Source organism: Tiliqua scincoides, chromosome 6 (genome assembly GCF_035046505.1).
Source record: "Tiliqua scincoides isolate rTilSci1 chromosome 6, rTilSci1.hap2, whole genome shotgun sequence".
NCBI lineage: Eukaryota > Metazoa > Chordata > Lepidosauria > Squamata > Scincidae > Tiliqua > Tiliqua scincoides.
Genome location: NC_089826.1, coordinates 16,768,701 through 16,784,221, shown reverse-complemented (window position 1 = coordinate 16,784,221; position 15,521 = coordinate 16,768,701). Strand labels below are relative to the sequence as shown.

Genomic DNA, 15,521 nt, shown 5'->3' with positions numbered 1-15,521 from the left:
TAGGTGAGTGTGTCTTAGTTAACCTAACTCTGGGTTAGATAGTGGTCAATGTAAAATCTTTTGCAAATAATATATTTAAAACATTTGTGTGAAATATCAAGAAATGTAAGGTTAAAATTACACAAAGTATAGCTAACCAGATTCTAGTGAATCACTAATCTCTGACAACATGTCTTCACAGTTATAAAGATACTCCCTCCTCATACGGATACATAGCTATTAAAAGCATGTATTTATATCAGTTTGTCCTGCGTTATCTTGCAATATTATTTCTGGAAAGTTCTAAAGTATAATTTTTTTTAACAATTTCCCAAACATTTGTTTCCTGAGCAGTTCATAAGTTATTTTTTCTTTACTTGCTCCTTACAAAAATGAGCACCTTTTCAGTTCCTCTAAGTAGGCAAAAAAAATTATGCTGACTCATGTTTCTTCAGTAATCATTTGCACTGGAGGCAAATGATTTTTTTTTTTTAAAGAAATCAAGTCACAAAAATTGAAAAAATTAAATCTCCAAATCCTCACTTTGGATTATTATTATTGCCATTATAGTTTTAATTGTTTCTCCTTTCAACAACTTTACTGCCACACATTGTGAAAGCATTCTCAAATAACTGCATCAAGATTGTAAGGGTAAACATCACTCACCACTGTTATTTAAATCCTCTTAAAATATATTTTGCTACAACTACGAACTTTGAAGCATTATCACTCCACTGGCTATTATCACTGGCTTAGGAAGTTACACACTGAGCTGGGAAAGAAAAATAAGACATAGAACCTTACAGGGCTGCATACATCAACTTTTGAATTCAGCTTTCATTTCCCATGCACTACCTAATAATGTTGTGCATTCACGGTTAACTTGCTGCACTCTTCACACAAAGCACCGGTGCCCTGCAACTCTGAAAGTTCCAGCCTTCCATTCTAGCCTTTTCCTTTCATAAAAGCAACACAGTGGTCAGATGCCATCCTCCAGCAGAGCACCCTGTCAGCAATATATTGCACAAAATGTTGTCTTCTTACCTCTAGAGTGCACAGAGAGTAGCACGAGCAAGGATACATGAAGATGCCAGTTTGGTTCGTCTAGCCAGTTCATTGCAGCAGGAGTAGCAGCAGCAGTAACTCTGATTTGCTTGTAGTTTAAAATCTCCAGTTTCTTTCCTTTCCTTAATTTACTTAGAGCCTTTTTGCTCCCGCCTCTTTCTCAGATCCTGGGATGAGTCTTGCCAGAACAGCCTGGTAATGAGAAGGTGAAAGACAAGCCTGTTACAAACTGGTTCTGTCACCAAGTAGTCCTCAACTGATCACCTCGTGGGGAGGACAACAAAAGGGCAGCAAGACTCCCAAGCTGGACTGGATTCCTGAGACAGGAGCATGGACTGATTGCTGCCCACACAGGGAATTTGTGTAAACTTAGAAGCTGCAGCCAAACAGAGAGGGGGAGAGAGAGAGAGAGAGAGAGATTTCAGCTCCCCTTCTCTCTTGCACAGTCACATCTGTCAAACGTAATGATGAACACAGAATGCACTCCCGCTCCCCAAGTTCAACAGTGATTTCTTTAACACTAATTGTATTACTATGCAATTGAAAGTTACACAGCTTCAATATTACTTAATTATACTAATTAGGTAATATTGCTCATAAAATATACTCATAAAATATTTGGCTTTCAACCCATCCTGAGGACACAAAACAGAAAAATGCAGCCTTTATATAAATATAAAGGCTAAAAAACAATCAACTCTCGGCAAACTCCACTCAGCTCTTGCCCTAAAATGAGGCAGAATGAAGGGTTCGCCTCAATCTACAGATTTTAAATGCAGTTAGATATCGGCAGTAATTTAAGTGCCTCAGTAGAGATAGATGAGTTTCCCCATGCTTGATATGGAATGGCTTTTTCCAAAATCAGCTAACTGTAGCTCAATTTTCCATTAGCCATACTGAACCTCAAATCTCAATGATGCTATTCAGAAATGCAACACAAAAGCCTCTTCGTTCAAATCCTGCTCCCCTGTAAGGGATCGGGGCTCCTTCAACCTCTTACAAGCCTCTTTCATTTTCCCTTCAAACTTGTCTGGAAACGGTGACTGTAGTTGCAGCACCGGCAGCCCAGAATCTCTAAGAACTGTAGTTTTCCAGGGCTTCTGAATCTTAACTGAGGACCCAGGGACCCTGAAACACTGCAGTTCCCAGAGATCCTTGTATCCAAGATGCTTCTGAATATCCTCCTAAGTACCAGGATTTCTGACATCATAACTTTCAAGACCTTTTGTATCTTTAAGGACCTGAAAGCCCTGTGAACAGCGCTCCGTCTAAGGAATCTGTACCAGTGCATCGTCCCCTTTGCCAGCTGTGCAGTGTCACAATGAATTGCAATGCAGACTCCAGATGTTCAGTAATGACAACATCACATCAAGTCAACTTCTGGGTTGCCGAGCTTCATGCTGCACAGAATTCAGCTGGGAACCATTTGGCCATGTCGACACACACCTTCAAACTACATTTCACAGAAGTGGATGACTACAATGCTGCTGCACAGCCTAGCGAAGACCATGGAAACTACCCTTCTCAGAGCTGCCGCTGCCAAGTATATTGCAGCAAAACAGGGAAGAGGAAGGATGTAACATAACAGCAAGAGAAAGCGAAGTGCTCAAGCCCATGAAAGTTTGCCTTTAAAAGATATGTTGTTTCTATAGCTGTTTTCTACCTATACCACCTCCCATCATACATACTGTAAATCAGGGTTTCTCAGCCTTTTTTTTTTTTTTTTTTGCTCATGGCCTCATCCTGAGCCTCATTTCCTCATATGCCTGCCAGTTAAGTCTGGATGGCCCCCAAACATTTTGGGTTTTTTCCCCATGTGTATGGTTTCCCCCCCTAGAAGTATGGTGTGGCTTCCTAGGAGGCCATATGGCCCATGTTGACAACCACTCTCTAAACCACTGCTTTAGACTACATATAAATACAGTGATGCCTCGCCAGACGAAATTAATTCATTCCGCGAGTTGTTTCATATTGCGAAATTTTCGTCTGGCGAGGCATCACTGCAAACTGCAAACTGCAAACAAAAAAAAAAAGCAAAAAAATTCGTCTTGCGAAGCACGGCCATAGAAAAATTCGTCTTGCGAGTCACCAAAAAAATCACAAAACGCTTTCGTCTTGCGAGGCACCACTGTATTTGGATGCCTTCTGTGGAAAAGTGGAATATACTCATTCTTGAACAAATTCTTAATTTCATCACAAAACGTCTACTATTTGAGATTGCCTTCCAAAGCTCAATCAGGACAAGCAGAGAAATAGGGGACCTGTACTAAGCCATCACTGAACAGAGGTACTTCAACACCTATAGCTGTGATTCGGTCTCCTCACTAACCTGTTCCACCCACCCCTCCTCAGTTCACTGTCCCCCACCCTGTTCAACTCCCTCCCCACCTCCCTTCAACCTCCTGCATTGACTCAGTTCCTCCAGTGAGCATAACAGCACTCATCAACACACTTGTAGCATCCCCATAGAAATGCCACATGCAGCTCACTTGTATTTATTCATTTACTTGTGTTCAACACAGCCTCAGACAGACCGACCGACCAAAAGAACTATTAAGCTAGTGATTTGATGTTCCAAGGTGGCTTCTGGATTTCTGTTTCTCAAACCGCAGCTCTCAATGCCCCATGTCCCAACTCTTGAATGTTCTTAATGTAGGTCTTCAGATCCTGGCAATAAACTACTACAGTGTTTCTCAAACTGTATCAGGACTAGGTGGGTCCCCATTCATTTCAATGTGTATTTTATTTTAAATATATTAGACTTGATGCTACCATGGTATGTGACTGCATTTGGGGAAATGTGACAGATCTGTACTTTTCAGGCTACTATGTATATGCTTTTACCAGTGATAGTTAATGGGGCTTACTCCTAAGTAAGTGTGGATAGGATAGCAGCCTTTGGGATGTTTGGGGAATTTTTTTTTATACAGAGATCAGTAACTGCTTGGGAGGGATAGGAGGGTTCTTTTTTTAAAATAAATTTTTAAACTTATAATTGTAAACTTTTAATTTACTTACTTGATTGATTTAATTTGATTTTGTCATAATGGGGTGTGTTAAAAATTTGGTCAGGGTTCCATAGTGTGGTATTTGGTACCTGCATACAAAATCACATGGGTCATCTGGATCTGCTTTTCATACCAATACCGCACTTACATCAGGACTGCCAGAGACATGGCACTGGTGAGTGAGCAGGTTAACTATGCAACTCACATGATCAAAGCTGGCATACATTAGCCCTGCAACACAGTACCCTGTTTTGCCAGACTTCCGGTCCAAGGCTCACTTAGAGAACATACCCACTTTGAGCTAATTAGCTCCCCTTCATTCCCCAGCAATGGCCCTAGTTCTGCACTGCAGGACCCCACCACCAGGGTAATTTGCCTGTTCAACCCACAGTGGCCCTCCTTCCTCCCCTCTCCTTCCAGCAGCTTCTCCAGCCACCACAGCAACCACGTGGTCTTCAGCAGGTCTTGGGAGCAGCAGCCACACACCAATCTCCAGTGTCTCCAGCAGTCTCTGTTCCAGCAATCCTCAGAAGTCCATTCACCCATCAGTCCATTAGTCAGTTAGTCCATCAGCAGGTCCAGTAGTCCATCAGCCATTAGTTCCTCAGTCCATTAATCTGTCTGTTCAGTTCAGTGTCCTTCATTTCTCCAAGCTTTCCTCCAACTACTAACCACCAAACTCTCCCTTCATCAGGTGCTGCTTTTATCCCTTAATGCCTGGGTTGCACAGCTGCAGCTCTGCAGCACACTCACTGCAATCTAACGCCCTAGTGTAAACGCTATGCTTGCCTGCCAGACCAAGGGGCCACTGTTGACACCATACCCCATCTCCTCAAGGGATCTTGCGCATTTCCATTACATACCCCAACCATGAGTTACTGGGATTTCAGAAACAACTACATCATGGGGCAACATATGATATGGCCTACATGACCTTGGAAAAACATGTAGAACTTTAAATTTGGTCAAAAACAGAAACAGATCATAACATTTGAAATGAACAAAGATGTACATCTAAATCCCCCTGATAGTCTTTTGTTACCATTTCTTTTGTTATGTTTATTCTGGAAACAGATTTGCTATTGGTGATCAGTAGATTTGTGGACCATCTCATATTTTTCATGTTATGAAAGTATGATTCAACTAGAATTCTTAATGCATCTTGAATGTATCTGCTTAGTTTCGAAGTCACGTAAGAGTGTTTCTCAACAAAACTCACTTGTCTTTATTAAGCAGAGCTTGCAAAAAGATGGTTTATCAATTAACCACTGACAACCTAAAAAAAGTAAAGAAGCAAAACACTCAGGAGGATAGCATATGGTTCATCCACAACTTACCATTCAGCCTCCTTCAGATAAGCTTTAAATGTCACCGCAATGCTGAAGTTTAAATAACACAATATTGTCTGGGCAACAGATTTGGGATGAAATCACATTGTGGGGTAGTGATTTCTTATCGCTGAGTTTCCAAAGCATCTTATTTATGGAATATTTCAAAAAATAGTGATGCCACTGAAGAGAAATGACAAAATCTATCATACGATGTCCATTCTAAATCCAGACTACTGAAAATAAAAAGGAACATATGCAAAAAGCTCTGACACCAATAAGCATCCTTGACTTTTAGACAAGGGAATGGTCAAGAGTGGATGAGCTGGAAGAAGCAAAGGGAATTCTGTAGGGAGGCTCAGGTTTGACTTAATTTTATTTCTGTTTTCAGAGTATCATATATTGGGGGCAATCAAGGAATGAGACTGAATGCTCAGTCTCATAGTAGTGCAATCTTATCCCTCGCTGAGTTCAATGGCACTTACAGATATGAATGTATAGGATAGCAGTCTTGCTGAGTATGAAGGGTGCGATATTCAGTAGATAAACAAAAGCATTAATCAGATTTTTAAGCAGTTTTCTAGGCTTTCAGATTTTTCAATTGATATAAACAATTTAAGCCATATTATATTTTCACACCATATACAAGCAGTAGTACATACTACACTTACGTTCATAAAAATCTTCAAGATAACATAAATATACTGTCTGGAAAGCCTCTCACTTTAGTTGCTACCCTCTGAAGAGCTGCATTCCCATCACATCCCTGCTACTGATTTCTCAAGCACAGTAACTGATCTAACCTATCCTAACAATCCTAACCAACTTTCCAGCACTGAGGTAAGGGCAATGCAGCTCCAAGGTAAAGGAACAAACACTCCCTTACTTCAAGAAGGCTTTGGTAACTTTCACCCAACTGTAGAATGCAGCACATGGCCCATTGGCACAGCTGTGTCAGTGAGAGGAAGTCGGTTTGAATTTGGGCCTAAGTCAAGTAAATGCAACTTCTCTTTGCATTTTTTTTTTTTTGCATTTTGTTTTATGTTACATAAGAATCTCCATCTTCTTTGAAAAGCTCGTTCTGATTAGGTTTGGAGGTACTGTATTTTCTATTTATTTAACACATTTCTATCCCATTTTTCTTCCTGTAAGGGCACCCAAAGCAGCTTACAACCATTAAAACACTGAACAATAAACAAACATTAAAAACACAAATGGATCAACAAATTGTCAGCACCAGTTGGATCACTGATCAGATCCTATCCTAAAGGCCAGTCACAGTCAGCACCCACAGTGGAAACAGTATTCTAAACAAAAATGTCTTAAGGCCCTGCTAGATGGCCTCCAAGCAGGTATTATTATTTACTGACCTGGCATTCAGGAGCAGCAGCTTTGGGCTTAAGAGAATGGTTGCCAGGAATGCCAAAGGTCCAAGGGCTGGGGGAAGGGCCACAGAGAAATAGAGAGAGTGCCTATCACTGACCCTCATTCTCCTAAAACAGCCTGCACAACCCTCAGCACTGTATCTTCCCCAGCTAGTTACTATATTGAAGGTAGCGCTATTCCCCTCCAAAAAACTCAGGTGTCAAACATGTAACCTTCCAGCAGAGCCTACCCTCAATCACACTAACCTCCAACATCCAATCATTCAGCCAAGAGGCAACTGAAGAGCTCTGCTACAACTCCCAATTACTACCACCAAAGCAAAATATAGCAGGAGGGGAACCATGAAAAGATCCTATTTTGCAGTTGCATCCAGCTCTTCACTGGAGGTCTCGCCTCTGTGCACTTCCTAGCAGCCCCTTCCCACACATCACATTCACACCACATATTCCCCCTCTCACAGAGACTGAAATAACCACAGTCCAGGAAGGGCAGCCAAGAGGGTGAGCCTTGCCATTGCTCCTCCCGAAAGGGATGACCTAGAAGGGAAACCCCCCTTTGGTGGTGACCCGCCAAATAGGATGGCCCAAGGAAAAAGCTGATATTTTCAGCTTGCTCTCTACTTCCAACTACCTCCCCTCCAGCAGATGACAAGAGCACATGGGAGGGAGGAGAGATGTTTACTGATCCAAAGGGGTGTGCGTCAGTCCAGGAAAAAAGCCCCTGGTTAGAAACAGGTGAAACAAGCTGGAACAAGCAGTGGCACTTTCCTCACAGGACCAGAGTCCAATGCTAAAGCACCACTCCTGCTACTGCTGCTTGATCATTCACTCTCTATCCCTCAGTGAAAGTGCTGTCTCCCTCTCACTCACTCTTGCAGCTGACATGATCTCTTACTCTCTCTTTGGTAACTTTGAGGTTGTCTGTACTACTATCCATGCCAACAATCTCAAGACTGTCAGCTAAAACTACTAAATTTGGCCTCTCACTCTGTAACCATTGCTAATTCCCCCAATGTATTATGTATGTGCATGACATGCGTAGAAATAGCCACATTAGCATGTGAATGAACAGTGCTGGCAACAGTAGTGGTGTGCCATCCATGGTGGCTGAAAGTCCATTCTACAGTATATACTAAGTCAGATGTGTGGTACACCACACAAGTAACTTTTTCTTGCATGCTGGGTGTCACACTGAAATCAACAAACCTAACATTCAAGGTTCCATACTTAGGTTCATGGTCCAAGTTTGTAATCCTATATGCACTCAGTGGGATTCAGTCTCACTGATTTAATGGGGTTTACTTCTGAGTAGATATGCCTAGAGTTACAACTATGCACAAGCTTAGGAGCTCTGCGTTTCTGTTTTGTGAATCTGGCTAAAACCATGGAATGGTTGCCCAATCATTACATATACAAAACACAGGGAGTTTTCCTTTCCTTCTTTGTTAACCAAGAAGTCCTTTTCTCTCTACTCCATTCCCAGCTTGCAACATTCCACATCACCAGCCAGGAGCAACCCATAGGCCCCATGAAAAGACTAACACTTTGTTACTAATAAACAATCCTCAACCCCAACCCCAGCCCCCTTGAATGAGTGGTATTATATTCTAAGCACGTATATTCGCTTGCCTTTCAGAACTGTGCTGGGTCCACCCCCCACCTCCACTACAACTTAGGAAAATGGGGAAAGAAAATCCCGTAACTTTTTCCAAAGCTTGCAGAGGATGATTTGTGTTCTCGCTTACGGGGTATGACTGTCACTGTTGATCTGCTTTCAGGCCTAGATTACATGTGATAAGGGCTGACCTTATTTGAGTATTCACACATTATGCACTCATGGAGAGCAAGCAGGGAAACAAAAGTCCCTCAGATGTTCTGTGCATCAATCAAGCACACAGCAGGGAGGCTGCCAAACTTTTCTTCCTTTTAACTGAGGAGAGGAAAGGAGAGTCCAAGGCAGACTTAATAAAGTTTAAAGCTGTTCCACAGTGGACTTGGGGGCCATTGTCCCCGTCCCCCCCCGAAAAGTGTATTTTTCAACAAATTCTCAGCAGTTGCTATTGGCAACCACTTCTCCCAAGAAATTTATCCAGGGGAAAGTGAAAGAATTGGCAGGAAGGGTGTTTTTTGTTTATTCGTTTTTTTACATTTCTAACAGTTTTCTCTAATAATATCAACCAATTTCCCACAAACACACAATGCGACATTAATTATTAAGAAATTGGTGTTGTTTTGGGAAGAAAAAATAGTAAAATTGAGTGTGGCACTAGGATGCTGAATCACTACAATCCCATGTGTGAGTACTAGAGAGTAACCTATTTGCTCTAATGAATATTGTTTCCAAGTAAACATGCATCGGATAAGGTCACATACTTCCTAGATATTTACATCAAGGCAAATTTTCTTAAGTGGAAAGAAGAACTGGTGGGTGAGAGGGTGCTTAATTCTTCCCCCACCAGCCAGGTTTTTCTTGCAATTGTCACCTCTCTGCTGTTTTAGAGCCCAATTCTGTGCATGTCTTCTCAGAAGTAAGTCCCATTATAGTCAATGGGGCCTACTCCCAGGTAAGAGTGGAAAGGAGTGTAGCCTTAATCAGTTTCCCTGCAATTGGGCTTCCCTCAGATTAGTCGGTCTGCATTGGAAGCAGCATTTATAGGTGAAAATTAACAGAAGGGGTTAAGCACTCATCTACTGCTGATTTCTCCCTTCAAATCTTCCTCCGCCTTTCCATTCAGATGATCTCGGCAAATGTTTGGGAATGAGACAAAAAAGGAAATCTATACACAGGTCATTTTTCATAGACCCAGAATCACTTACAAGCATTTTCACTATTTTTCCTACCACGTTCTTTATTCAGTTAAATAGATTTAAAGTATTTAAACACCAACAAATCTGTGCTGGGATCATTTTCCCACATTTGCTACTGAGAAACAGCACCATATCAATCCAGACTGATGCACCGTACTTCACAACACGCATTCCAAAAACAATGCCTCCTTCTCATCATGCACTTCTAGCTGGACATGCCAGATTAAGAGGCTAATGAAAGGCAATGCCACACTCGCCATCCATAAATCCCAGCTTTATCTGCTTTAACACTTCCTTTGAAATTGTTAACCTATTATTCTTAGAATGCATTCTTATTGAGCACATATTCTGCAGATCCTGAGAAAAGTTGGGCTTTTTGTTATTTCGTGTGTGTGTGTGTGTGTGTGTGTGTGTGTGTGTGTGTGTGTGCTGTCTGTTTTGAAACTCAAACAGGCATTTCCTAAGCTCATTTCATTTCAGAGCTCATCCTCTCATCAGCTGAGAAAGAAAGAAAGAAAGAAAGAAAGAAAGAAAGAAAGAAAGAAAGAAAGAAAGAAAGAAAGAAAGAAAGAAAGAAAGAAAGAAAGAAAGAAAGAAAGAAAGAAATGAGCTGAAATTAGAGAAACTGTGATGATCACACTGCAATGGGGGAATCACTTGGAGGGAGAGAAGGAGAACAGATAGGCAAACAGCTGGGGAGCTGTGAAATGGAAAGAAAGCAGCACAAGAAAAAAAAACCAGAGAGGACTGAAAATGAGAGAACAAGAGAGGCATTAAGGGAAAAAAAGTAAAGCTAGCTGTTCAGTGTCAAAGACTCCCATGCAGCCTAACAGTGTAATCCAGGACATCCTTCAGACGTCCAGTGAAATCCAGGACTTTACTATTCCAAAGTATGGCTCATTTACTCCAGTGATACTTAGTCCTAGAAAACATGTGCAAGCAGCAACATTTTGTTGTAGGACTTCTTATGTATACTAGTAAAGACATTTGGAAACTAACATGTACAGCATACCAGTACAGGGCAGAATCATTCTGGTAAATGTTTAGAAGAGAGAGTTTCAGCACACACATATTTTATTACTAAAGAAGTACTAATGGGAAAAGCTGCACGGGCCAAAATTCTCCATCCTAGACTAGTCTTTAAAGATGTGCCCTTTACGAAACTGAATCTGAGGCCCTTAGAACAGTGTTTCTCAAACTGTGGGTCGGAACCCACTAGGTGGGTCATGAGCCAATTTCAGGTGGGTTCCCATTCATTTCAGTATTTTATTTTACATACATACATAAGACCTTTATTGGCATAGATTTTTATTTTTAATATATTAGACTTGATGCTATCATGGTATGTGACTACATTTTGGGGAAATGTTACAGACCTGTACTTTTAACAAGCTACTATGTATATTCTTTTAATAATGATAGTCAATGGGACTTACTCCTGGATAAGTGTGGGTAGGGTTGCAGCCTAGAATTGTTAACAATTTTCTTGCTCGATGTCACTTCCGGTCATTACATCATTTCCGGTGGGTCCTGACAGTTTCTCATTCTAAAAAGTGGGTCCTGGTGCTAAATGTGTGAGAACCACTGCCTTAGAGGACTTCCATCTCTGCAGGTATGAGGGAGGGGCTAACAAAACAAAGGAAGGAACCCTTAGTTCAGTGGTTCCCAACCTGGGGTACATATACCCCCAGTGGTACTTACCAGGACCTTTAGGGGTACTTGAAAAAGAATAATGGTGGGAAAAGGCAGGTCTTTCTTAGAATGCCTTGTGGGACTGGCAAGACAGAAAGGAGGCAGCTAGCTGGCTATGAAAGCCCCACAAACTGCTAGTTTCAGGTCATCGATTCTTGTATTTTCAGCTGTGAATCAGTAGTTGAAAACATATGAATATGGAACAACAGCAACTATATTAGTTACAAACATTTTGCCAATATAAGGAGTACAATTTATGGAAATGGACTGCTAAGGGGTACACAAGAGAAAAAAACTTTGGGAACCACTGCCCTAGTTAAAGCAAAATGGAATGAGAAATGAAGCCAACTTTTCAAGAGAACTGCTTGTTTCAAAACATGATACAGTTTTTAGGATTAGTGATTAATTTTAAACACTTGCAAATGAGCACACTACTTCTTTTTTCTTTTAATACCCTGTTTCTTGAGTACTGTATTACAAAACATTTTTATTCTTTCAAATCTGTCACCTGTCCTGAGTTAAGCCCAGCTGTTTGGGGTATGGCATTTTTAAAAAGAGTGTGTGGGTGTTGTGCGTATGTGAGAGAATGAACAGTTTGTGATAATCATATTAAATTCTTTATAACACTTTCCAGTTCATACAGGATTTTCCTCAGCCTGGATGAGTGCAGGCTATATGGCTTGTTTAAACATTCCTCGAGGAAAAGAAAATTAAAAGAAAAAAAAACCTTGCAGAGCAAAGCATCGCACTGACTGATACAGTGCAGAGAAATAGGCTTAGCGGAAAGTGTGAAACTAAAACAAACACAGTGATGTAGATGCTCTGTTCTTGGGTTCTAGCTGCAATACAACATTAATGGCATATTCCTGGGTATCCTGTGTGTCTATTAAAAAAACACACACAGTAAACTGAAAATACAGGCATCCGCCGCTTAACAACCTTCCACTTAAAAACAGATCACATATACAATGGTGGTCAAAGCACAACAAAAAGGCTCTAAATGAGGCAGTCAGGACTCCCATAGCTTACAGCAGAGTTACACAACAAAGAGGCTCTTAGTGTAAGGAAGAGACAATCTATCTCTAGTAGCCTGTGCAGCCAGCTAGTTTCTGGCAGGTAGTGCCTATTTACACAACAAAGTCACTAGATTAGACTGAATGTTCACTTAACAACCTAACTGCATAACAACAGGAATTGGAGAATGTATCACCATCATTAGGTGGCGCACACCTGTAGTTTCTTTTCAATTCGTGGGGGCATTCTCAAGATCAATCAACATGGATCAGTCCCCCCTTCAATGCATTTGCTTTTTGGGTCTTCACAATCAGGGAAGTGAAAGAAAAATGTAAAAATGAAAGTTGCCTCTATTCTTTCAGTGCCCAGTTGTGTGAGGAAACTAATATATTACTGACCAGGAGGAGTAACGCAAAAGTGGTGGTTATTTTGGATTACACTATCGGATTCAGTTAAAATCATTGTTGTTTTGCTGGATGCATAGAATGAAAATACAGAGCAAATGGGGCAACATTTATAATGCTGTGGGAACAACTTTTTATGCCAGCACAGATACCCAATATAAAGAACATTTCTGAAATTTTTTATTAAATGAGCATGGGATAGAGATGTTGCTCTGTTTATTGGTATTGCACAAGAATTAACTTATACACAACTTTGCTAACCTATACTTATGAGAAATCTGACAACAAAACAATTCATACCTGGGAGCTGTACTCCCTAATCAGAGCAAACAGAACATATTTTGGCAGCTGGATACGAGTATAGTTACATCTCAAAATTACTCGCAGCCCAATCCTAACAAGCACTGGCACAATGGGCCCACATGGCCTCTGCTGGATACAACGCTCATTAGGAGCAGGGTGGAGGTCTCCTTGGGGAAGGGGATAATCCCTCCTTATCCAGAATAATGCCCCAGCCTGCTCTAAGAGGCTACTGAGATCTCTGTCAGGTATTTAGCTGGCAGAAGTCCAAGCAACCCCATGTAAGGCGGCCAGGCTCAGGGTGCGATTTAGTCAGGTGGAGGCCTGACTCACCAATCTCACCCTCCTCCCATGCCTGATCTACCCCTGCTCCACCATCCCCCACCCAGAAATGCCCTGGCCTCACCTCCATTTTACCCTGCTGCCACCTGGCACAAACCTTACCTCTACTGGCAGCAGGAGGTAGCATCAGCAGGGCAACACTGCCCGCTTCGCCAGCGTGGCTTACTCACTGGTTGTCATGGCATGCTTTACAGCACATTTGCAACACCTTCTCCCAGTGCAGCAGCAGCAACTGTTCCAGTCAGTGAGAATTGTGCTCTCAGAGTGCAAGTGTGTGAGTGCCCACTACAAAAGTCGTTGGCTAAATAACTTCAGAACTTTGAAATAAGTTCATAACTAGACATGTACCTTATTGAACACTATGAATCATCGAAGCTTTGAGTCAGCACTGGTTTGATGGAAGAATTCACATCATATCGTATGATCCAGTATGTAACCCACTTCATTATAATTCACAATAGTTTTCATGCCGAAAGGTTAAAACACAGTCCCTCCATGCTCAGAGTATACACCTGAGGGTACAACTGTACCCTTCATGCCTGCTTCTAGGTTTCTCAGGAGCATCTACTTGGGCACTGTGGGAAAATAAGAAAAGGTAATTTGATAGTCTAATGTGTGGCTAGCAAGAAAAGAAAACCCAAGTCTTGTTAACACTCGCATAGTAGCTCTTCAAGGACTCTTCAAAATTAGAAAACTACCAACACGTGCAGTTATATTATAAACTAAATGGTAATTTTTACTTCCCATGAAATCTATCTATTGGAAAACATGGGCAAGCTTTCAAAGGCAGTCTCAGAACTGTTTAAAGCCCAAGAAATCCTCACTGAAGTTATTGAAATACAAATTCTCTTTATGCGGATAAGAAAGTTTGTAAAATTGGGACTTGGAAGACAAGTGCAGAACTTACAGCTGTAGCTATTTGGATGCTTTAATAAAATATCCCTATTCACATTGCTTCATTTATTTAATCGTTTATTTATTTATTTGCAATCTGCCTTTCTCCCCAAAGGGCACCCAAGGCAGCTAACAACATTTAAAAATAATAAAATACATTTTAAAAAATACACATAAAAACAGCATAAAATAGATAAAAAGCAACCAGCAGCAATAAAATCAGCAGTAAAAAACAATTAAAAGCAGCCGTCAGGCATCAAAGGCTTGTTGGAATAAAAACGTCTTCAGGCCTCGTCACAAGGTTAACAGTGAAGGAGCTGTTCTCATCTCAAAGGGGAGGGAATTCCACAATACAGGCGCCACCACCGAGAAGGCCCTATTTCTGGCCGCCAACCCCCTCACCTCTCTTAATGGCGGCACAACCAACAGGGCCCCCTCTGATGACCAAAGAGGACAGGCCGGATTATATGGGAGAAGGCGGTCTCTCAAATACGCTGGTCCCAAGGGCTTTAAAGGTCAAAACCAGCACCTTGAATTGGGCCCAGAAACAAACGGGCGGCCAGTGCAGCCGCTGTAGCAGCGGTGTGATAGAGTCAAACTGCCGACCTTGAGCAACCACATGGGTCGCCGCATTCTACACTAGCTGCAACTTCTGGACCATCTTCAAGGGCAGCCCCACGTAGAGCGCATTGCAATAGTCTAATCTTGATGTCACCATGGCATGGACCACCAAGGCCAGCTCCAACTGAGGCAAGTACAGCTGCAGCTGGCGCACCAACCGAAGCTGGGCAAAGGCCCTCCTGGCCACAGCCGACACCTGGGCATCCAGGAGCAGCTGTGAGTCCAGGATAACTCCCAAGCTGCGAACCTGCTCTTTCAGGGGGCATGCTACCCCATTCAAAGCAGGGCAATAGTCCAGCACCCGCATTGTGGATTTCTGCATCAGGAGGACCTCTGTCTTGGCCGGATTTAATTTCAGCTTGTTCACCCACATCCTCAGGTTCCACAAGCTGAAAAGAATCCCACAACCCAGGACCAACAGATGCCATGGGGACATCACCAGACATTGCCAATGTGGAGTCCAAGTCGTGGCAAATCCGAGCGATTTTATCTGCAAAGTGCCTGGCAAAGGTGTTACAGCAGTCCTCCATGTGGTCCTCCTGATCCACTGGTGGGGTCTGATGGAGGAGACTCCACACCACACAGAACAGTTCCGCTGGCTGGCTTTGTGCAGACGCGATAGTGGCAGAGAAGAAGGAACGCTTCGCTGCCACTGTCGCCACAGAGTAGGCCCTGTAATGG

General features: G+C 42.1%; 1 protein-coding gene across 1 annotated transcript in view; it reads right to left on the bottom strand.

The window, feature by feature from the left end:
• BMPR1B (bone morphogenetic protein receptor type 1B) overlaps nucleotides 1–15,521 on the bottom strand; it is a 133,372-nt gene that overhangs the window by 86,368 nt on the left and 31,483 nt on the right. Inside the window, exon 2 of the mRNA XM_066631767.1 lies at nucleotides 1,024–1,236. Coding sequence (XP_066487864.1) covers nucleotides 1,024–1,096 — 73 coding nt within the window. The 5' untranslated portion in view covers nucleotides 1,097–1,236. The remainder of the gene's footprint in view (nucleotides 1–1,023; nucleotides 1,237–15,521) is intronic.